We start from the raw sequence: 23,722 nt of genomic DNA on the forward strand, positions 1-23,722 counted from the left end.
TAAGTCTACTTTAAAATAAGCTATTAATACATTATTTTATACTATATATATATATATATATATATATATATATATATATATATATATATATATATAAACGAATTTTTTTAATTTTATCATTACCTTTATTTCTGGACATCATTTCCTTCAACCAAATTAACTTGCGATTTTATTTTTAATTTAAGATTTTTAATATCATTTTGAAATATATATTTCTGCCTCGTTTGATTTTCAAGAATTCTTTCCAATTTGACTATATCACTTTTATATTTCTCTTCCAATTGCAGCATTTCTTCCTGCAATGAGCAATGATAAAATGTGAAAGATAAATGGGAAGTGTAAATGAATATGGTGTTTATGTACATCCGACATGATGTGTCGTTTTGATAGCTTTTGAAGCTTTGATTGTTCTTCCACTAAAATTGTTAGAAAGCTCAACTTTTGCGTATGTTCCCGAATCAGCTTATTAAGTATAACTAATTCTTCTGCATAGCTTTCTTTTTCATCTATAGTAAAAATGTAAAATATAGTGTAAAATAAATATAAGGATTAAGAAAATAGATTTATATATATATATATATATTTATATATATATTTATTTAACTTACGCTTGATTCGTTTAGTAAAATACATTGTTGTTTCATTCAAGTTGGCTTTAATATCATACACCATCCGACGTATTATTGTTTCATATAATTTATTTAACGATACATTCTGACCGAATTTATTTATTATCTTTAACTTTATTTCATTTTTCAAATTGTTATTATTAACACGCATATGATTACAATCGAGCTGTATTCTCTGGAGGTGCATTCGAGCGTGTCTATATAATTCATATAATTCATTACACAATATAAATATATATGAATGATACTCTCCCTCCATATATATAAATGTACTTACTTGTGTTTGACGTGCAATTCAAGTGTTTCCTTGTGCAACTCTTGTATTCTCGCATATAATTTAGACAATCTATTTTTATCGAATAGAACGCAATCGTGCAATTTGAATGAAAGCTCGGATTTTTCAAAATATTGCAACTGATGCAATTTCATTATTATCGTAACATCCACATTGTTCAATTTTTTTTGTTTCTCGAGCTATTGACAGAAATTAATTGCGAATGCAGAATTACGATTACAGAATGTAATGGTGTAAATGTGATATTATTCTTTCTAATAGAAAGACATTAAATGTGAATACCATAAACATGTTTAACTCGTCTTCATTTTTCTTCAAATTACTCTCTATAATTTTTAATTTTTTTGTCTCAATTTGAATTTCTTTATGAAGGGTTTCCACAATTTGTTGTGCATCTTTGATTTGATGTTCGCAAAAGTATCGTTTCTCTCTCATCGAAAATGCCAAGTCGTATAATTTTTTGTCACATCCTGGAGGACATATGTTTTCATCGAAATAAACTAATTCAGATTCCCTAGTGTCGATACTATTCGTGTCATCCGAATTCGTTTCAGTCGTTGTCGTGGTAATCTCTAAAGTATAAATAATAATCTTTGTGAAATGTGTGAAATTTTTTTTAAATTTAAGCAGTATTTTATTATTAGCACCCTTTATATATAAAGTGTTATTATTACCTTCCTCTCCTTTTGATTCTTTGTACTTCTTTTTAAATATTCTATGCAGAAAATTACGGAACTTGTTATCGTTTATCTTATTCATATATTCGAGAAATATATTTTTTATCTGGTTACGTAAATTTGCAATTTCCTTAATTTTAACATCAATTTTGTCAGTGATTATTTGGATCTGGAAATATCAATATTACTACATATAAGTTGCGTTTTTTTTAATACAAATGTATATACGATTGCTGTTAAATGATAAAACTAGTAAAATTTGCCAACTTTTTGCCTTATCGTTGCAATTTCTTCCAGTTTACAGTTAACTTGATCATGCAATATACTTTCTTTTGTCTCGCACTCTCTTAAAATAATGTATTCTTGACGAAGTGTTAATAAAAATAAATTGATATTGATACTCTCGGCAACAATATCCAATCTGTCATGTTCTAATTTATTCAATTTTTTGTCTAAATTTTCGCAACTCGTTGCTGCGTATCTCAATATGCAATCTTGTTTGTATATTTTGTATAATATACGAGAAGTTTTCATTTCTCGTTCCCATAGGCTATCAATGTCATCGTTTAAGCGAAGCGACATCATATCTCGAGCAGCAGATTGGATTTTTAATTTTCTTTCGGAAACAGAAAATAATGCTAATGGCTCGCTAGAGATTTTTGCTTGTTCTATAAATTTTTCATCTAAAAGTAACACTTCGTATTCCTCATCCGAACAAGCGCGTATCTGTTCAGGAAGAACCGATAGCCGTCGTTGTGTTCTATCTGCTTTTAATTCTGCATATTTTTCAATCTATGTATGCGCATGTAAAAATATCAAGTGTATCGTATATTATCAAATTTAAACTTTTACATTCTTATTGTTTTGCGTCAATAAAATATATTAATACACACCGTCACTTTTCTCTCGGGAAATTCTACATTTACATTTAACGTAGGAATATCTGGCAAAGATTTTATGCTTTTCGATGGTATTTCAGCATGAATATGTTTAAGAGATTTTTTTAAGTATGCAATTTCCACAAGCAAATGTTCTTTCTCTGTTCTTACATCTTTCAATTTCGCATTGAAAGCTTCTTGTAGATAATAAAGCTACAAGAGATTATATAGGTATAAAGGTTTTTTGTAATACAGAATATCCTATATAATATTGTAGATAAAATGAACAATCAAACATGTGTAATTAAAATAAACAATGTGTTTTTTTTAATTGATCGATGCTGTGCACAAACCTTCTTCTGACAATTCAGTAATTGTTTATATTTCGAGAAGAGAGTATCTCGCTCTTCCGACAATAAATTAAAAGTTGACGATGTTTTTAATTTGTAATCGCCAATAGTTTTTCTTGCTTCTTCTATAGCGAATATATCGTGCATGTGATTAATAGATTTATCCGGTTTTTCATTATATATAATTTTCCACTAAATAAAACAAAATTTTCTCATTAAATTAATAAATAGGAAGAATTTAATGTTATTATATTTACGATTTTACAAGAATCTACCAACTTCTTTCTCGCGTTGTTCTAGTCTAGTCTTTCTTAAGTTATATTTATTCAACATTTGATTTAATTGAATACCCAGGCTACTATCTGTGTCTTTATAATCTATGCCTTTTAAGAAAACTGCAACCGACTGCTCTTGCTTTGTACTTATTTCATTTTCCATTTTGCCTCCATTTCCCTCATAATGTTGCATTTTTTCGCTCATTGTGCTAGTCGTATAATAGATAAAAGTACATTTTACATAGATTTTACATAGAGACGAGTTGCATTCGTCTTATATTCAAGCATATTATAATATACCTATTTTCATTTGTTTCTGCATCAATGTATGGTGTCCTATATGCATGCACATGTTTTATTGTATCAATATGTGGTAAAATGACATCAATATTCAAAGTGTGTTGACGCAGAGAATATACTACATTATCTGGCTTCCTATATATCAATATCAATTATTGATAACAATGAATTGATGAATCTTCAATAGATTATTAATAGATTAATAATAAATTATTTGCTCATATTTTTAAAATAATTTTTACTTACGACATTTTGCAGATAGCAAACGGTAAATGTGCGATAGGCTGAATAAAATGTTTCAAAAGCTTTTGTAATCTAAGTTTACTTTTTTCTACTTTAAAAGCCAATTTTTCTCGAATTATAATCATTTCTGTTTCCAATTCTTTGCTTAAATCAGCTGTAATTCTAAGATCCAATTCCAATTCTTCAGAAGTTATCCGATGAGACTTGGGTAGAGCATTATTCCTAAAAATATATGTAAAAATGAATGAATATATATCATCTTCTTACTTAGCATTATACTCGATAATTATTTCTACATTTGATATAATTTATAATTACCTTTCCATAATATTGCTATATTCTTCGCTCAATTTAGATAATATCTGCAAAGTATGATGTTTACTCTGCTTTGCCAGAGTGGCAACTCTCTCACGCTCAGTCTGTTGAATCATCTCTTCTAAGCTCGCATGATCGATTTCTTCGATATCTTCAATGCTAATGTAAGGCTATATTATTGAAAAATGTAATGAATTCGTTAAATTATGAGTTTGAATAAAACAAGAAATGCACATCTTAATAAATAACAAGAATGAATTTAAAATATAATAAATAAGAAACAATGCAAATTCTCACCAAGGATAAGATTCCTTTAATTATTTCAAATTCGATAGCTTCAGATGGTGTATCATCATTTATTTCATAAGAAAATAAATTTCCATCATATCCACATGTAAATAACATTGTCTGATTATGACTAAGAATAATTTTTGGGATACAACCATTAAAATTATCATGCATTGAAAGTATCCAATAATCTGATAGATCTGCATAGTTTTCAGGTTTCAATTTGCAGACCCGTATTTGTCCGTGTTCCATTCCCAAAAATAAGTACTTTTTCTTGCTAGCGATAATATAAAAAAATAAAAACAATTATTTGCTGTGTAAAATTATTTTTTTTTCGTGATATACACGCAATAATTTATTATTTCTACTTATTCTTACTAAAATAGACAGCTTCGTATTTCTATATCATCTGCATCATGTATCATGGTGCTCTTAATAGGTTTTTCCAGACTAGTTTCATTAATTTCCGGACTTGGATATTCATATATATATCCTGCGTCAAATCCTGCCATTAACAACCAAATAACGTATTGATTAATATATTGTGCTATCAATATCTTGTTTGGTACTTTAGGTATATATATTTCTGGCAATGGTTCTTCCTCTTCCATGTTTACTGTAATAATAAACAATTTTTTTGTCACATTACTTTATTTCCATAATTAATAATACTACATTTTAGAATAAACAAAAATTTGACGAAATAAAAAATACTCTATTACTTTAGATAAGTTATAAATAATGATATAAAATTACTGAGTAATGCTTCCTCGTTAATTTTCATTTCGGGATCTTCAACGATTAATTGCGCTATTTCTTCACGCTTCTTCGCTATTTTTTCCTTCTCTTTTTTTTCTCGATTTAAACGTATTAATTCATTTCGAATAGCAGATTTCACAGAATGAAATTTAAATACTTTTGATCCACATTGAACGAGTTCGTAAGAAGCAATGGTGTATAATTGAGGTGTGCTTGGTAATGTAACTTCTATGCAATCTCCTTGTGAGCATCCAATTAATACTGTCATTTCCTATAAAATCAAATTAAATTAAAAGCGAACCATGCAAATATCTTTGATAAAAGATAAATAATTATGTAACGTATTATTTACACATTGTGGTTTCCATGCAAGACATGTGACTCCCGAAGGTACTTTTATGAAACCAATTGGCATAATGACAGGATAAGTATTAGTTACTATAATGGTAAAGTTAAATACAGTTGAATCTTCACTACCAGTTATCAGTAAGCTGAAATAATCTTACATAGAAATTTACAAATATAATTAAAATAAAATACGTGTATATAAAGTGTGCCATAAATACTACTTGATCTTTGAGATTGCACTTTTAATATACCTGCACGATGGATTTAGAGACATTACAGTTATTGCCATTTTGTGCGGTTTTACAATTTGAATCAGTCTAATATAGTCTCCATGTATATTGTTAACGGCATTTGCCGCTGATACAGCTACAGTAATTATACGGATAACACCACTCTTAAAAGCACATGCGAGTGTCGATCCTGTTGCCTCAATCTTATAAATGAAAAGATTTTTATTCATATAGCACAGCAAATAACTTTATATGCAAAGGTATTTGTATACCTAACAGATTTAGATTCTAGGAAATCATTAAAGAATCAGTAAACTTTTTCATATTTTACATTGTTGTGCACATATAATAGAGATTGTGATTTGATTGTGTGTGTGTGTGTATATATATATGTGAATACATATAATATCTGTTATTCATATAATATCTATCATATTATTATATATAATAATCTCTTTATAATAAAGTGCATATATTTTAATACATAAAAGAATATTCTCTCTCGCGCAACAACACACGCACATATATTTTATTATATATTAAAATATCTCATCAAAAATAAACTATTAAAGCCAATTTTTACCTGGCATGGAAACCAGATGATTTGACTGCCAATATCATTAAAATTATGCGCCAAAATTAATCTTTTTTCTATATAATTATAAATATGCATCTGTCCAGCTTTGCCCAATGTAACTATAAAGGGACCCCATGTAGCACAATCCATATCGGCTATAACTCCCGCGTGACATGTAAATATTTTTTGTGGTAATTCTGCTTTTGAGGTATGTAAATCTATTAACCAAATCCCACCATTTCCATCCTAAAAAGAAAAAAGGAAAGATACATATTTGCAAAGATTACATCAATATTTTGTGATTTTTCTTTTTTTTAAGCTTGTTTTATTAAATTTACTAATAATTAATTTATCAAAATCTTTTAATGCATGCATACATATTGTGACATAGTTGATTTTAAGAAACCTATTATTCAGAATGTATACTACTTGGGGTTCACAATAATCGATATATGTGTTATTTTATTTTATGCTGATTGCATTTAGCATACATTACAATCAATGCCGCGGATGTGAAATGAAGTATAATCTGAATATGCTGTAAGTTCTAAACGAAACATGTAATCGTACCTGAGCATACCAGAACATACTTTCTGGATTGTCTGGTTCTTGTTTTCGTATGCACATAAGCATCGAATTCATTACTTCATCACCTTCATTGATACAGTATTCATAGATAGGTTGAATTTCTAGAAACCTTTCTCCAGTATGATAGTCAGCTTGATCTATCGTTTCATAAAACCAAATTCTAATCCATCCATCCATACCTACAATCCATTCATTTTAATATAAAAAAAACTTTTTAATCCAAATTATATCACACTCCTTTATAGACACATACACACACACACACACACACAGCTATTATCGTCATTAATATTTTAAATTATATATATATATATATATATATATATATATATTTTATTTAAAAATCACTAATTGTATATTTTAGTACTCAATCACTAATTGTATATTTTGGTACACAAAATTGGAAGAACCTAAACTTTTAAAAACAATATTTGAAAATTCAAATCTTTTACTATATTCTTAATAGACTTATATTCAAGTCTTATGACAATTTATGGAAAAAGAATTGAGTGCCACATAATTATCAAAAATATTTTTACCGATTGATATAAGCTCTCCATTTATATATTCAAATTGTGTAATTGCTTTAGTGTGACATGGCTGCCGATTTTTCTTACATATTTCAAGAGTAATTAAACCTTCTTCCCACAGTAAGATGTTTCCCCATTCACAACCTGACACAACCTTTAAGAAAGATACACCTTTAATTAATAAAAAAATATAAATCTAAAAGTCAGATGCATTTAAATAATACTCACTTTTCCATCTGGCATGATATATACACCAATAATATCAGATATCTCTGTCTGACCAAATCTACCAATTTCGCCTTTCAATTTAAGTCCAGTAAATGTTTCAGAGATTTTCCAAAATTTTATATGTCCCAAACCACTGGTCACGAAATATCCAGGTAGCAATGAAGACATTGTAATATTATAAACATCTCGATTATAAGATTTGCATTTCAATGCAATTTTAGACTTTTGCCAATCCCAAAGAGTAATTGTGTAATCTGGATGCCCCCCTTGTGATACTAATAATAAACCATCTGTGCTACAAAATACATACAAGACATATAATAGATAGGATATATACTATAGATAGGATATGGTAATATACATAGAATTATGTAACTATGTATGGATATGATTTTATTCCTCAGATCTTTATGACATACCTGTAAGTTAAATGGGAATAAGATTTCAATGTGCCATTATATAAAATTGTCACAATATCCATTGAAGGCCACTTGTAGATTATTATTGGAGGTTTAGTACCATTTTCACCAACAGCAATATGATTAAATACAGGATTTTTCTAAACAGACAAAATATCATGAAGGAAACACATTTCATCAAATTATTCTTTAAAAAACAAAATATATATATATATATATATATATATATATATATATTTGAAATTAATTGGAAAAAAACTTGCTTATTTTGTTTTTTATATGAATACTTGAGATTTCTTTCTCATTTTACTATAAATTTTTTAACTTGTACAAAGAATACCGTTATGTGTCCAATTCCATTGCCAGTATATCCTCTTCTAAACCATAGTTTATTTGTCGAAATATTCCAAAAATGTAGTATGTTACCAGAAATAAAAATAATAATGTTTGGTTCTGCTACACAAAGATTAAAGTATTTCTGACAGTCGTATGAAAATGAATGACTTATATTATATCTAAGGAATTTTCTTTTAGTGTTGTACATCAATTACGTACATTTAAGATAAGATTTAAAAAAAATCTATATAAAAGGATACTGAAACTCTAAAATATTTATGGGTACTGTTCCGTTTTGCACGCGTTTTGCTCCGGATATATATTCACTTGAATCGTAGATATACTCTTCATGTATTTCTTCATCGCTTCCTCCTTTCTCCGCTTTTTGATTTTCTTTATTTCGAAATTCAAATTTACGTTCTTGCGACTTATCTTCTTGCATTTTATCGTTTTTTTCTTATATTTTCATTCTTCTCGATCGGATAAAATTTCAACGATAAACTCTTTGCTCAAAAAAAGTTTGATAAAAATGCAATTTTATAAAAAAAGAAAAACGCGCTACTTACGCTGGCTACTTTGTATATATCACGTATAACTTATATACATTACAATAGTTTCCATAGACACATAATTGCTTTATTATCGACATACAAAGTATACATACATCATATAAAAAGAAAGATATATCAGAAAGTTATTTTTAATATTTACAATTTTTCAAGATAACGATTTAAAAGATATTTAATTTTACAAAATCGGGAAAAACAAACTTTTAAAATTTTCAATTCTCGAAAAGTTACTAAAAGTTCTACCGGGAAAAATGCTCAAAACTCATTGATCATATTCAGCGTTGGGCTCAAGTGGGGAGCGTTTGTGATTGGCCACAGCTAATTATATTGTTCTAGTGCCTAGGGTATTTTGCACCTTAAAGCCGGATCTACATTGGTCGTATGGTAACGTCTCAAGTCGTAAGTCGTGGACAAATTGATCAACCATAGTCGTTATTTCAAAAATAATCAACCATGATTAGTCAATATGCCTACGACTTGCGACGTCACGATACGACCAATGTAGATCCGGCTTAACATTAACCAATCTGAGAGTTATTTTTTTGAATTATCCAATTGGCGACGCGCTCAATCGGGTGTCACTCACTCTAGAGAACCTCTAGGAGAGAGAATGGACAACTGATCAAGCTTTTTCATGATTGGCTGGCAGAAAATGTATCAATTTTAGCTATTGCGACGCCAATGCAAAATATGATGACACACAAATAGGACACACATGACACACATATATTAACCTATTTGTGTGTGTATCATATTTTGCATTGGCGTCGCAATAGCTAAAATTGATACATTTTCTGCCAGCCAATCATGAAAAAGCTTGATCACATGTCACATGATCAGTTGTCCATTCTCTCTCCTAGAGGTTCTCTAACTCACTCAAGAGTTGGGCAACATTACTAGAGGTACGTTCCAAAACGTACTCTCCGAGGAAAATTTAAAACTGATGGCAGAGAACTAGATGCCTGTCGTAGTCGTGAACGTAAAGTAAGGCAGAGAAAAACGTATGTCGTACAAGGCCATTGTGACATTTTCGCTTTAATAACACGCTTATGTAGCGCTACTGTAGTGATGCGACCCCGAAACACACATTGTAGACCCCGCATTTAAGCGTTTCCGATCGGTTCGAATCAGCCATCGAGTAAAATTTTCCTCGGTTACTTGAGTTTTGGAACGTAACCTAAGGTGCTTTCCGATTCACGCATGATGCACATGAAGTGACAGAAAATGTATAGTTCATGTCACGCATATTATACATTTTCTGTCACTTCATGCGCATTATGCGTAAATCGGAAAATACCCCTAGATTTTCCGATTAATAGTGCGTTCGAAAATATGTTTGGTCGGTGTTGGGAAAAAAGATAAAGTTGGCAGTATTGAAAACTCCCAGTGCTGCGTTTCGTTTCTCCCACTGGGATTATTAGAATTGTACCGTATGTACAATATAAGAAAGTGTTGCAATTACACTAATTATTATTATAGAACAATATATTTTACTCGAAAACATCATTTTTGAATCTTCGAGTAATTTTTCTTCAGATAGTGATGATAATAATAAAGAATTACAAAATATTTTATTCGAAAATAGAGGTAATAAAAATAGAGGTGAAAGAAAAATAGTACCAAAAATAACAGATTATTTGGAAAATGTTACCAGATATACAAATATTGAATTTAAATCACATTTTAGGTAAATTATGTCACTTTATTATAATTATAGCATTATTAATATAAAACACACGTTCGTATTAATAATAATATATGTGATGTTATTAAACATATTATTATAAAATATATTTATAACTACTTATTTATCTCTTTTAGGCCCAGTTCCACGATCCAGTTAATCCGAGTTTAAGTAGTGAATGGACCAATCAGGACCCAGTTTAACGTATTAAACTCCGATTAACTCGAGTTGTGGAACCGGGCCTTAATATCTCAAGTAGCAAATTTTTTTAATCCTAGTGATCCTAGTGAGAGCAGTGAAACGCAGCACTGGGAGTTTTCAATACTGCCAACTTTATCTGTTTTCCCAACACCAACCAAACATATTTTCGAACGCACTATAAGTAATTCGACGCTGAGTGGCCGGATCTGAAAGTAAAAACCAATCAAATGCAACTATGCATAGCATGAGACTGTATGGACCAATGAGCATCGAATATTAACTCGCCATATTGATTTACATTACATAATTCTCGATGCTCATTGGTCCATATGGTCTTATGCTATGCATATGCAGCTATGCAATTTCTTGTGTGAGGGCCCATAGCCCTTATATTTCTCATGTGCCATTACGGATTACGGGTCTTTCGGTGCATTTCTGAAATTGGGGAAAGAAAAATTGAAAGTGTAGCTTGTGTGAAACCAAGATTATCTTTCATTTCAGAAAAAATAAAAATAATTTAACTGCATCGTAAAAGAGAGAGAGAGAGAGAGAGAGAAATATTTTTATTTATTTATGAAAGACTAGTCGACACTGCGTCAGGAAAAAGTCTACAGTTGAAAGTATATTAGGTTCCATATGCAAAATAAATTCTCTAGTGTCTTGTAAATCATCTCGATTAATAAAATGGATTTTGGCACTTTGATAAATGTCGCGCAGAAAAATGAAACGAAAAAACAAGTTAGTCTATTTTGTCGATTATTTTATATGTAATCGAGTTCAAGTGTATATATAGTTAATGACAAAAATAGGTTAGATTAAATACCTTTTGCTTAGTGTTAAACAATTCTTGACCAGATATTTTTCTTAACAGACCGTTCCATGCTATCAAACAAAATTTACACCACCAAAGAAACAGACTAAACAATCTAAAACTCTTTCCGACAATATCAAGAAGTTTCTCGCTCGAAAGGAAGAAGAGGAGAAACAGAAAGCCTTGGAAGAGAAAAGAAAGAGAGAGGTAATTTCGTATTATAAAAATTATGTATAATAAATGTGTTGTACATTGATTACGAATAATTTGTACGTATCTTTCATATCATATAATTATGTGCGAGAGATTATTTCCTGTTCATATTTGGAAAACTATACTTTTAGAATCTCCTAGCTTTACGAGACTCTAAAGCCCAAAGTCGGATAAGTAAACATTTGAAAGTATGTAAAGCAGCGAATAAGTCGGTGATTGCAGATGCCATTGATAGTGAAAATACAGCTATTACTATAGCAGGTAATATTACATGATTATATATATATAAGAATTATAATATTTTAAAAATATTATAATGATATTGCTACAGATGACAGATTAAACAAAACATTAATCTGTTTGGTTTATACATTTTCACATTTAAAATATATTTCAATAAAATTATATCTATCATTGGAATGCAAATTTTTAAATAGATATAAAATATAAAAATAAAGTTCCAAACATATGGAAAGAAGCATTTATATAAATGTTTACTCTTATTTTCTGTATTTATGCAATTATTCCTTTTTTACAACACAATTTTTTTTTTAATACATGTACTTGAAAGTTTATACATCAAGATATATTGAAATAAAATACTGAGAATATTAAGTAAAATTAGAGCATTATAGCAAATAGATCTTATGCAATCACGAAATATTAAAATACAATATAGATGGTGCATATAGATAAATTTAAAGTACAAGATGGCAGATTGATATTGACAAAAATTATAAGACAAATAGCTTTCTTTATTTGCATATTATATCGTTAACTTGACGGGGAAACTCTTATCCATAATGGGCAATATTTTTGCCCGCAGGTTATGTAATATATACGAGCAATATAATGCATTAATTATCCATCATCCCAAATTGATGCAGAACAATTTCATGGATTTGTACAACGATGGATACTAAGGCATTGATTAAGGTCAGCCATCTAATCTTAGAGTAGTCTAGAAAATTTACAAGTATAAAGTTTGCGCAATAATTATCGCTATTTTTATCATATTTGTGAATTGTCTTTAAAAATAATATAGAGCTATTATAATTTATTTATACTTGTAATTTTATATTTATCCATAATGCAAATCACATATGCATGATGCTTCATTATTTTATCATTTCTCTCTTCTTTTATTAAAATTATATCGATTCATTTTTATATCGTTCTTAATATGTTATTTTTTATAAGAAGATACTTTTTATATATATACGTATAAAATAAAAAAATTTTTAATATTTTTATTTAATAAGCATATAGGAAACAAAATATATATTAGATATCAGATATTATATATATATATATATATATATATATATATATATATATATACGTTAAATATGATACCTAATACATATTTTTTGTCCCTTATATGTTTACTAAATAACAAAATTAAAAATTTTTCTATAGATTTCGATGAATTATTTATATTATATATATATATATATATATATATATATATATATATATAATTATATATATATTTTTTCTATTTTTCTCATTGCAGATTAAATATTTTATTTTAATGTTAAATATAACGATGATTATAATGAAGTATATAAAAAAATATCAAGATACATTTAATCTTAATTGTATGATATTGCTCAATTATCTTTTTGTTGCAATAATGTTTTTAAAAATCATTTTATACCATTTGTTTTTCTGCTCATACTTTTTCCCTATTATTTTTGATATCTTATTGGTATTGAATATTTTATTCTCACATATTAATGAATTTTTGTGGGTTTGACATATGTGGAACTTTATTTTTATATAATTTCTATGAATGAGATAAAACTCGTTAAATATTCTCTTTAAAGAATGTGAAAATATCTTTATATTTACATATAACACACACACACATACACAATGTAAGAATTGTATAATTGTATACAATAAATAGGTATAATAAGATATTTTACAATTAAAAAAAAATAGATTTATTGTATAAATATCTAGATAATATTACATAATATTATATAATGCTTTGCTGGATGTATGATAAGAGATTGAGGAAAAATGCAAGATATTGTGGCTGTTAATTTGAATTATGATTTTACTGAGATATGTTGCATCTTGTATTCTACATATTGATCTTGTATTGTTAGGGATATACATCAGGAGAAATTACAATTTTAATTGCTGATATTGTTGTTCGTAACATTTCTGATGTTATTATTTGCTTTATTTTATTTATCTTCCAAAGAATCAGAAATTTATGTTACAAAGATCTCAGTTTTATTGTGAATTTATAACAGAAATCTGATTGAATATTTTTTTTTAAATTTTAGTATAATACAGTTATAATATATAGATGCTTTTTTTTTAAATTATATCCCATCTTTATTTGTTATATGTTTATAACGCGATAAGTCTATGTGTTTATAAAGTTAAATTTTTTTAAAATTACACATATCTTGCATATCTTGCATTTATTATATTATTTATTATATACATCCTGTATGAAACGTAAAGATGCGTACAGTGATTGATTATGTGTACAAATAAAATATTATTGTTTTACAGGTCCTTCTCAGCCTGATGAAGATGATTATGGATATGTATCGCAAGAAGCTTCTACATTCTACAATCAGTTAATGAGCAAATATAATAGTTTACCTCCAGAGAAACCTATTTTTAATAATAATGAGAAAAGGACAATAAAGGATATTACATCTACAAAGGTGGCGTACATAATAATCTTCTATTAAACAACAATCATGTATTGAACCATTTGAGAAAATATTTTGTTATCATATTGTTTGCCACAATCTGACTATAATATAAAAGAGCTAATTTGTTGTACGCTATCTTTTTTCGTGTATTATATACTGATTGAGCATGACCTTGTATGTTATAGGATAGAGTAAAACAAGCTTTAAAACAGCAGGAACTCGAGGAAAATAGTGGACATAGGCGCAAACGAAAATCCGCCTCGAGTATAAAAGAAGCTGAAATTGATGAAAAAATCGAGAAGAATATTGCTGACAAAAACAAAGAAGAGAACAAGGATGAAAAGCCGAAACCGAAGAGAAAGTCATTACCATCACCTATGGGTTTTGCGGAACTGTTAAAACTTGCAGAGAAAAAACAACATGAGCCTGTAATGATAGAAGTTAAGCCAAAAGTGGACGAAGAACGACCAATGACAAAACGTCAAAAAATGGAATATATACATGAAAGAGAAAGAAAGGAGCAACGAGGGAAAAAAGATTTGGAGACTGATAAAAAAATAAGCACTACGAGTACATTAAACAAATCTAATAAAACGCAATTAAATAAAATTCCCAAAACTAGTGAAAAATCTCCGATTTTAAACTCGATATTAAATAAAAATTCTTCCAAAACTGCGACAACTATTTCTAAAAAAATTATTGACAAGTCCAATGAAAAACAAAATACGGAAAAATACAATTCAAGCAAAATTTCATCTAAAAACGAATTATTAGAAGAACGAAAAAAATTAGAAGCTGAGAAAAGACAACTGGAAGAAATGCGACGTGCTATTGAAGAAGAAAAGAGGAAATTGGAGCAGAGTAAAAATAAACAGGAAGACATCAAGTCTCATTCTTCTTCTAAAGAAATGATTAAATCCAAAGGCAGTAGTATAGATAAGCAAATACCCAAAGATATTAAATCACGGCAATTTCCACCCTTAGATTTAAAATCATCGTTAACTAATAATAAATTAAAACAAACGCGACCACTCAATATCAAATCCACTAAATCTAAAGAAATTGTTAAAAAACCGCCAAACAAACGTGAGTTTACTTGCAAGTATAGTATAGTTACAATTATAAGACTTGATGAAAGATTAGATATAATCAAATAAATGTGAAATAAATTTTAATTTTACAGGACGTATCTATGACGAGGATGAAGATTTGGATGCTTCAGATTTGGACGATTTTATAGATGATGGATCGGACGATAACGAGGAAGATTATAGTAAACATATTAGTGAGATATTTGGCTATGATAAGAACAAATATAAACATCTCGATAATGAAGATGACACCGCTATGGAGAGTAATTTTGCGCAACAACTAAAGGAAGAGTACATATCCACGAAAATAGGTACCATTTATATTATCTCAAGTATTTTGTGTACTTTATAAAATACGAATAGCTTGTTAATATATAATTGATTGAATATTTACAGGAATTATGGAAGATTTAGAAGATATGCGTAAAGAAGCACTAGAAAAAAAGAAAAAGGATCTTCTTAAGAAGAAGCTTAGAAAATAGTACAAACTATTTTAACTTTATATACATATATTTATTAACTCTTACAATTTTGATATATATTGGAAATATTATTTAAGTTTGTAAAGGTATATAAAAGAGTAAACTTTGTTAGGGAGAGATTTTTTCATATTCTTTTTTTCTGTGCATACGTGTATGCGCGCGTACCATTTCCCATTTTTGGGGAAAAGAGAATGCATTATGTTTTTACATTGTTTTATCGTATGATATATATGGTAAGAGAGTTTTCTTTTTACTTGTATCTCTCATATTGTGTGCAAGTCATGTTGAAGTCGGATTCTGCAACGTGGAAAATATAAAATCTCTTGTACTTTAATAGGATATCGAATTTCGTTCAAGCTTCGCTCTTTTTCAATATATATTAATTGTATATTTGTTAATACATTTATAGTATATTTATAATATTAATCTAATATTCCGAGTTTTCCCAGACAAAAGAAACATGCGAATATATGTGTCAAGTTTCTCACTTCTAAGAGTCTATATAGACATACTGATACTGGATTACATAATTGAATTAAAGCACATGCATGTGTGTGTGTGTGTGTGTGTATGTATGTACAATATATCTATAGCATTTACACTCATATTATACAAGTATATGATATATTTGTAGTTGACGAGTTTGCTTTATGTATTGATTGCTTTTGGAAAAAATTTTTAGGTTCCGTAATTTCTTTACTCGAGCCATTTGGTCGCATTCGCTGATTGGCCGGATTCGAAAGAAACCAATCATGTTTCATTGCTACTTGGCGGATTCAACGGCCAATCGCATTCAGCGAATTCAATCGTTAAGTAGCATTCGAACATGATTGGTTTCTATTTTCAGATCAGGCCAATCAGCGTTAAATTATATCGGAATATCTAGTAATATTGCCAAATTGTTGAGTTATGAGCCGCCGAATGCGGCCATTGGTCGATTGGTAATTCGACGCTGATTGGCCGGATATAAAAGTAGCAACCAATCATGTTCGATTGCTACTTAACGGATGAATGCGACCAATGATACCAACAGTGCAAGTATCACGTGACCAACAATTCGTATGTAAAATATGTATAATAAATGTATGTTGAGATCGTTGATTTTATTTTATATAGATAAAGTGCAATTGCATGCGATAAGCTAAACATGGATTTTTTGTATCGATCACTATCCTTCATTCATTGTATATACTCGAATTGAAAAGGTATCCAAGATATTACGATATTTTTTATTATTATTTATTAAAAGTATTTTATAAAATAAAACTATAGTGTGACGTTAAAATAAATTGTGTGTGTGTGTGTGTGTATATATACACAAATGTGTGCGTATGTACATGTATATATAAATTACGTACATTCATACGTTGTAGATACATCACTGACAACTGTGAACAATAAAAATGGCGTATCGCGGTGTGAAGGGATCCGATCCATTTGTGTCAAAAACTTCGCGAAATGAACGTTTTGCGCAAATGTCAAAGCAAGAACAAATTATTCAACAAAAAAAGTTGGAAATTCAAGCGAAAATGCAAGAACAGAAGGCGAAAGAAGCAGTAGAGTGCATGAAAAAGTCGAATTCGTCTACGTCGACCACAATTAGTAAAGGCAATGGTGTAAAGTAAGTCTCTTCCACGCTCATTACGTCGTAGCAATTTAATTTCGTTAAAGTTTATTACATTACATAATTTACTCGTCTAGTATCTATATTGATTAATTAGAAAATATATAAGGAGCGGAATTCATCATTTATTTGCGCATCTATCTAGGGAAGAAGATGAAAAGTCTATCGCATCCCTTTCAATGAATGTGTTTGCCAATGACGGTAGTTTTCTCGATCAATTCAAGAAAATAGCAAATAAAGCAACTGGCAAACAAGAAACTCAGCAAGATAAAACTGAGGATAAAAGAAAAGATGAGAAAAATTATGAAGCCGCTAGAGAAAGAGACAAAGAAAGGAAGCGTGATAATGAAAAAAATAGAGATTGGGACAGTAGGAGAGATCGCAGGAGAAATGATTCGCGTTGGGGAAGGAGCTTAGATAGAAAGCATAGTTCCTCCTCGAGTCCATCGCCTACGAGGCGGAGATCGTCGCCTAGTCCCGAGACACGGCGTAGCTACAATCATGCGCAGAATGGACAACGTGCGCAATTTAATCACGTTCCAATTCAAAGTAATAATCATGCCTCTTCCATCCCATCTCTCATGTCTCAACCGGTGCAAATGCAAATGACAAATATACCGCCCCCGAATATAAGAAACTTGGCGCCGAGCGCTTCGTCCGCGAATCTGCAAAGGATACCAATGTCGAAGAATTTTAATAACACGTACACAAATATAAATGATCATTCTAGCAATGTTAGGATGCAAATTGCACCGCCGCATATTATACGTCCCGCTCATCCCATCCAAAGCATTCCACCTAATACAAACGTTCCGCCGCCAAACATGCAATTGTCCCAATCTATGCCAATGTCTAACTTACCATCGTCATCGAACGGACAACAGCACATTATACAAAATCCGCAACAATGCAGCATACCACCCCCGTCATGTAGCGCTAACTTACAACATCCACCGAATATTCCCCCACCCAATATACCACCGCCAAATATCTTACCGCCAATGTCGCAAATGCCACCGACCTTGATACCTATCACGGGCTCGCAAGCCATCGTAGTGACGGTACCAAGCGTAGCCAATGTTCCACCCCCAAATGTAATAACGTCCATGATAATGTCAGCGCCTCCACCGGTGCATACCGTTCCATCGACGATTAATTCGGTTCCGCCACCAAACCTGAATATTCCACCGCCGAATGTTCCACCTCCCACTGTCATTCCTAATACAGCACCGTCACGCGGCCTTGTGTCCACTGGCTATGCTCTTTCCAATCAGGTACCTCTTTCGGTGGGCCCTCCTAATATTCAAATACCACCGCCTGTCAGACCGCCGACTAATCTACAGAATTCTGAACAACAAGGTATGATATTACTTATTATATATATTATCATTATTATTATTTTATATTTCTTTTTTTTCTTCTCGTTGCACAATGTTATAAGCGGAGAGGAGACTATTTCTCTCTCGTATATAGTTTTTGTCGATTGCTGATTGTCGGAGATTATTTGTTTGTGAGATGTAGTATTTTTAAATGTAATTATACAAATAATATTTATTATTTCTATCCGATTCAGTGATCATGAATATGATCATATGTATATATGTATGTATATATAAAATATAAAAAGCGCGAGTTGAAATATTATTTTGCAAAGTGTCTGACAAAGAATTCTAAGTGTGTCTAGTAGAGGCTGAGCAGCTGGCACGCATCGTGGCTGACTGTGGAGATGAAATTGAACAAGAAGTGCGAGAGAAGAATGCTCAAGATCCTAAATTATGGTAACTACTGTCCTCACTGGTCCTTAGTATTTCCATTCCCTATTCCTAATTTGTAATACAATATTAATACTTTTATAATATCTCTCTTGGCAATTTTTTATTTTATAGGATATCGTATAGATCTCTGTCATGTAGTTTTTAATAAGTTTATCACAGTAACAGAAAGCAGAATACACAACTTTGTTAAATGTCTGCTTAATGTGAATTGTTGCAAATACATGTGCTTGCATTTCCAAAAATTAATTATATTGCAAGGAAGTTCGTTTATTATGATAAATGCGCGCGCGTGCGTGCGTGTACACACATTCTATTTCTTACATTCTCATATAGCGTAATCTACATGATATATTCTAGGTTTAATAAACTTGCCAATAATATATGCATTCTCACATTGAATATATTATTTCTTGCAATTACAATAACGATATTACATATTATATATTTAACGCATTTTTCTACGATTTAGTGTAAAGAAGTATTCATATTTTTACTATAACAGAGTTATTTAAAATGCCCATATTCTGTTAATATATAATATTTTTTTATGTGGATATAAAGAGAACGTTTATATGTAAAACTATGTGAGAAAATGTTACAAAAGATATAATTGTGTGAGAAAACTTGAAACACAAAATATGTCGTTTTCTTATTGAATTTTTGTATGTGCTATATAAAATTTGTAGGCATGCATTCTATCTATTCTATAGGTATTATATTCTTTCATCTTTTAGATATATTTATCCTCACAAGTATATTGAATTTTGTTATTATCGTCTCGTTTTTAACATGTTTGTTTAGCAAAAACATGATATATCTAACATAATATGGATAATCAGTTACATGATAAAAATAGTAAATAATGATAACAAGTTCTGAAGTAGCTTGTATATATGTGTGTATATATATATATATATATATATATATATATATATATATATAAGAGACATTTGCATATTTAATAAATATCTAAGAATTTCTATTTCTAATGTTTTACATTTTGCAAGTTAAAAATTTCATATAATATGCGATATAAAATTAATAAAAGGAAAAAGAGATTCTTATTTTTTATGTGAGAAATTTTGTTGCATATCTCTTAAATTATATTATATTATTGCATATATCGTTTGAAACATCTTATTGATTTTAATCTTTAGTTATTTATTGTTTTGCATTTATTATATATTGCACACATTTCAGAATAGTAGTATTACTAAATGTCTATTTCGATATCGAATCTGAATTATATATCAATGCTTGGAATTTTTTTTAATCCTACTTGTAAAATTTTGCATTTATATTTTTATATATATTTTTATATATATTCTGCTTTATTTAAAATAAATCTGAATCATAATTATCATTGTCGTAAATAATATTAGTAATTCCATTTAAAAACTTAACAAACTTCATATAAATAATGCAACAATCACATCATTTATATATGCTAATATACCATTTTATATAGACAAATGTAGAATATTATGTAGATCATTACAGATACACTAGTATCCCGAAATAATAAAGTACGTTGTTACATATCATAATAATAAAAAAAAACTTTTCTCTTTTCCAAACTTTTTTGAATTGATACGCGTATTGATACTTTATAATTAGCGCTAATGTTTGTAATTGTATTTTGTAGCGTATAATTTTTTATCTTTTTTGGAAGTATTAGAAATAAATATTTAATTAATTATTTAAAATTAAATAAATATTTAATTATTTAAAATTATAAACACGATACAAGTTTAGTCACGAATCTTTTATTAAACTTTAGAAACGGGTGGCAACATTTCGACGATATATCGTTCGACTGATGGGATTCTAGTGTGTCAATAATTAGAAGATTCACAATTTCAAGTCAAATGTTCAATTACAGTAATCAATTTGTTTATATTATATTTTTGCTTTACACACACACATACACACACATATTTTATATATATGTATATATATATATATATATATATATATATATATATATATATGTATGTATGTATGTATGTTATATATATTATGGTCTTTTCTTTTACTTTTTTTTTATTTTTATGAAAGTATTGTATCTAGGAATACATGTTACTAGACAGCGTTTTAAGTATCATTTTAATCAAGGTTTCTGCACCAAAAGCAAAGTGCAGCGTATCTGCAGTACAGGGGATTGGTTTCAAAATTTCGTGCGGAGAAGCCAAAGGATAAGGATAAGGATAAGGATAAGAAGAATAATGGTGCGGAACTTTATTGCCCCGAAGAAGCTCTTAGTGACAATGATGAGGCGGATAAATTACAGAAATCTCATACAATTCCACATGGTGAGTAAAAATTTGAGCATCTCGAATGATTTTGATAATACATGATAAAAGTTTTATTACATAATGCGTATACAACCGTTATGTATGATAGCGGATCAACTAAAGGACGATAATAGGGAAGAACGGAAAAGAAAAAGACGTAGTCGTTGGGGCGATCCGGATACCAAGGTTTTGGTTACAGAAACAAGTGTGTCTTCTGGTAATAGGCCAAATGCTGTATTTCCTCAACCTGGTATTGCTATACCGGGACAAATTGGGCAACCCGCTGTTATATTACCCTCTCCGTCAAAAGGACAAGATATCAAATCAAAGAATCCAATGCTTACTAAGATTTCACGAAACGATCCTGCGCTTATTCATTATGCGAGACAGACATTTGGTACGCTCGATCTTAATGAAGAACAATGGAAGAAGGCAGAAGATCATTACAAGGTAGAGTATCGTCGCATTGAATTATATATATATATATATATATATATATATATATATATATATATAAATAAAATAAATTTTTCAGATAAATCTCTTGTACCAAAATCTTTTGAGAAAAAGGGAAGAAGTGAAACGTTTGGAAGCACAAGGAAAACATAAATACGAATATGATAGCGATGAAGAGACGGAAGGTGGGACTTGGGAACACAAATTGAGATCTGCTGAAATGGAGGCGACGCAAATGTGGGCCGAGGAATTAACTGCACAAGCAGAAGGCAAACATCATATTGGCGATTTTCTGCCACCGGACGAGCTAAAAAAATTTATGGAACAATATAATGCTGTAAAACAAGGAAAAGAACCTGATTTGAGTGATTACAAGGAATACAAGTTAAAAGAAGATAATATAGGTATATTCCAATAAGTTTTTCTTTGTGTGTCTGTATGTGTATGTGTGTTTCATCATTATTCATATAACAACATGAGATTAGTATAAAACATTAAAAATTTGATAATTATATTCCTAGCCTCTATTAATTTCCAACTTAATAAATATTTTATGATTAAACGAAAGTGAAATCTTGTTTTCTTTAAATTGATTTGTGAATCAATTGATCTTACAATTTATATTTTTACACTTGTAGGATTTCAAATGTTACAAAAACTTGGATGGAGCGAAGGACAGGGTTTAGGTAGCGAGGGTAGCGGTCGTATTGAACCAGTTAATAAGTAAAGTCTAGTTTTATATGTACAATATTAGATTTTATATATAATAATATTATTGGAGACGTTAATGTGTGATGTGTGTGCGCATGTATGTGTGTGTGTGTATGTGTTGTAAGTGTGAGTGCTCTCGTTTTATCAAATATTTTTAAACTCTTGATTAATGAATATTTCCAGAGCGACGAACAGACTCGATAGTGCGGGTTTAGGTTCTGAAAGACCAGATGGAGTGTCTAGGGACGATGATGAATTTGATGCATATAGGAAACGGATGATGCTCGCATATAGATTTAGGCCTAATCCACTAGTAAGCACGATCATTGTTACAATGAATACCGGAAATGTGTGTATTTAAAAGTTTATATACATACTTTAAATTGTCACGTGTTTTCTTTTTCAGAATAATCCGAGAAGACCTTATTATTAAGAGAACTAGAAGACAAAATTCTAAACACACATATTCTTTTTATTACAGAACAGTGTAAAGTAGATTGTCTTTATTTTGTATATTACACAGATTGTATATTTTATTTTGAGATATATCTCTTACAAAATTTTTCTCTAACTGAAGGCATTTCAAAAATTGCTTTAATGTATACAAATGAGAGATATATTAATATAGATAAATTTATGTGAACAAAAGTTTTATTCTATAGACTTTTTTTTTGTAAGAAACGGTGTGAGTACGGTGCATCTTCTCTCAGTGTCATTGATTTATCCTTTGCAAAAATATCGCTGTTATTTATATACAAGCGTAGTTTTTGCAACCTGTTTACATATGCATTAAAAGTAATAGTGATATTTATATCCAGTATGTTTAATTATAGAGAAGCCCCTCCAAAGGCAAACAAAAATC

The 23,722-nt window shown here is 29.5% G+C and overlaps 3 protein-coding genes across 4 annotated transcripts; 2 read left to right on the top strand and 1 right to left on the bottom strand.

Annotated features, from left to right (window-relative positions):
• Positions 1-124: 124 nt before the first annotated feature.
• Positions 125-8,797, bottom strand: LOC105249687 (cilia- and flagella-associated protein 44). Its single transcript, XM_011255342.2, has 25 exons — positions 8,526-8,797; positions 8,270-8,432; positions 7,930-8,069; positions 7,511-7,805; positions 7,292-7,436; positions 6,735-6,931; positions 6,171-6,410; positions 5,609-5,790; positions 5,362-5,500; positions 5,007-5,280; positions 4,629-4,866; positions 4,260-4,527; positions 3,966-4,132; positions 3,651-3,869; positions 3,405-3,539; positions 3,109-3,313; positions 2,833-3,021; positions 2,495-2,692; positions 1,869-2,393; positions 1,599-1,770; positions 1,207-1,496; positions 907-1,103; positions 609-826; positions 364-506; positions 125-296 (listed from the first exon to the last, which is right to left on the bottom strand). The coding sequence occupies exons 1-25, from the start codon at positions 8,705-8,707 to the stop codon at positions 126-128; spliced, it is 5,292 nt and encodes a 1,763-aa protein (XP_011253644.1). The 5' UTR covers positions 8,708-8,797; the 3' UTR covers position 125.
• Positions 8,798-11,123: 2,326 nt separating this feature from the next.
• On the top strand, positions 11,124-16,117 carry LOC105249626 (protein SPT2 homolog). Its single transcript, XM_011255218.3, has 7 exons — positions 11,124-11,457; positions 11,591-11,737; positions 11,875-12,004; positions 14,279-14,436; positions 14,613-15,513; positions 15,611-15,829; positions 15,915-16,117. The coding sequence occupies exons 1-7, from the start codon at positions 11,404-11,406 to the stop codon at positions 15,998-16,000; spliced, it is 1,695 nt and encodes a 564-aa protein (XP_011253520.1). The 5' UTR covers positions 11,124-11,403; the 3' UTR covers positions 16,001-16,117.
• Positions 16,118-17,107: 990 nt separating this feature from the next.
• On the top strand, positions 17,108-23,671 carry LOC105249625 (arginine-glutamic acid dipeptide repeats protein). Of its 2 annotated transcripts, XM_025405903.1 has the most exons (10): positions 17,112-17,205; positions 17,374-17,621; positions 17,770-18,983; positions 19,300-19,402; positions 21,515-21,711; positions 21,803-22,143; positions 22,229-22,553; positions 22,788-22,872; positions 23,044-23,173; positions 23,267-23,671. In XM_025405903.1, the coding sequence occupies exons 2-10, from the start codon at positions 17,404-17,406 to the stop codon at positions 23,291-23,293; spliced, it is 2,640 nt and encodes an 879-aa protein (XP_025261688.1). In that variant the 5' UTR covers positions 17,112-17,205; positions 17,374-17,403; the 3' UTR covers positions 23,294-23,671. The 2 variants fall into 2 exon arrangements, 1 of the variants encoding a protein (XP_025261688.1); XR_003122377.1 differs by lacking the exon at positions 22,788-22,872 and having other exon boundaries at positions 17,108-17,205.
• The last annotated feature ends 51 nt before the right edge of the window (positions 23,672-23,722 follow it).

Source organism: Camponotus floridanus, unplaced genomic scaffold, assembly GCF_003227725.1.
Source record: "Camponotus floridanus strain SB8 unplaced genomic scaffold, Cflo_v7.5 scaffold1, whole genome shotgun sequence".
NCBI lineage: Eukaryota > Metazoa > Arthropoda > Insecta > Hymenoptera > Formicidae > Camponotus > Camponotus floridanus.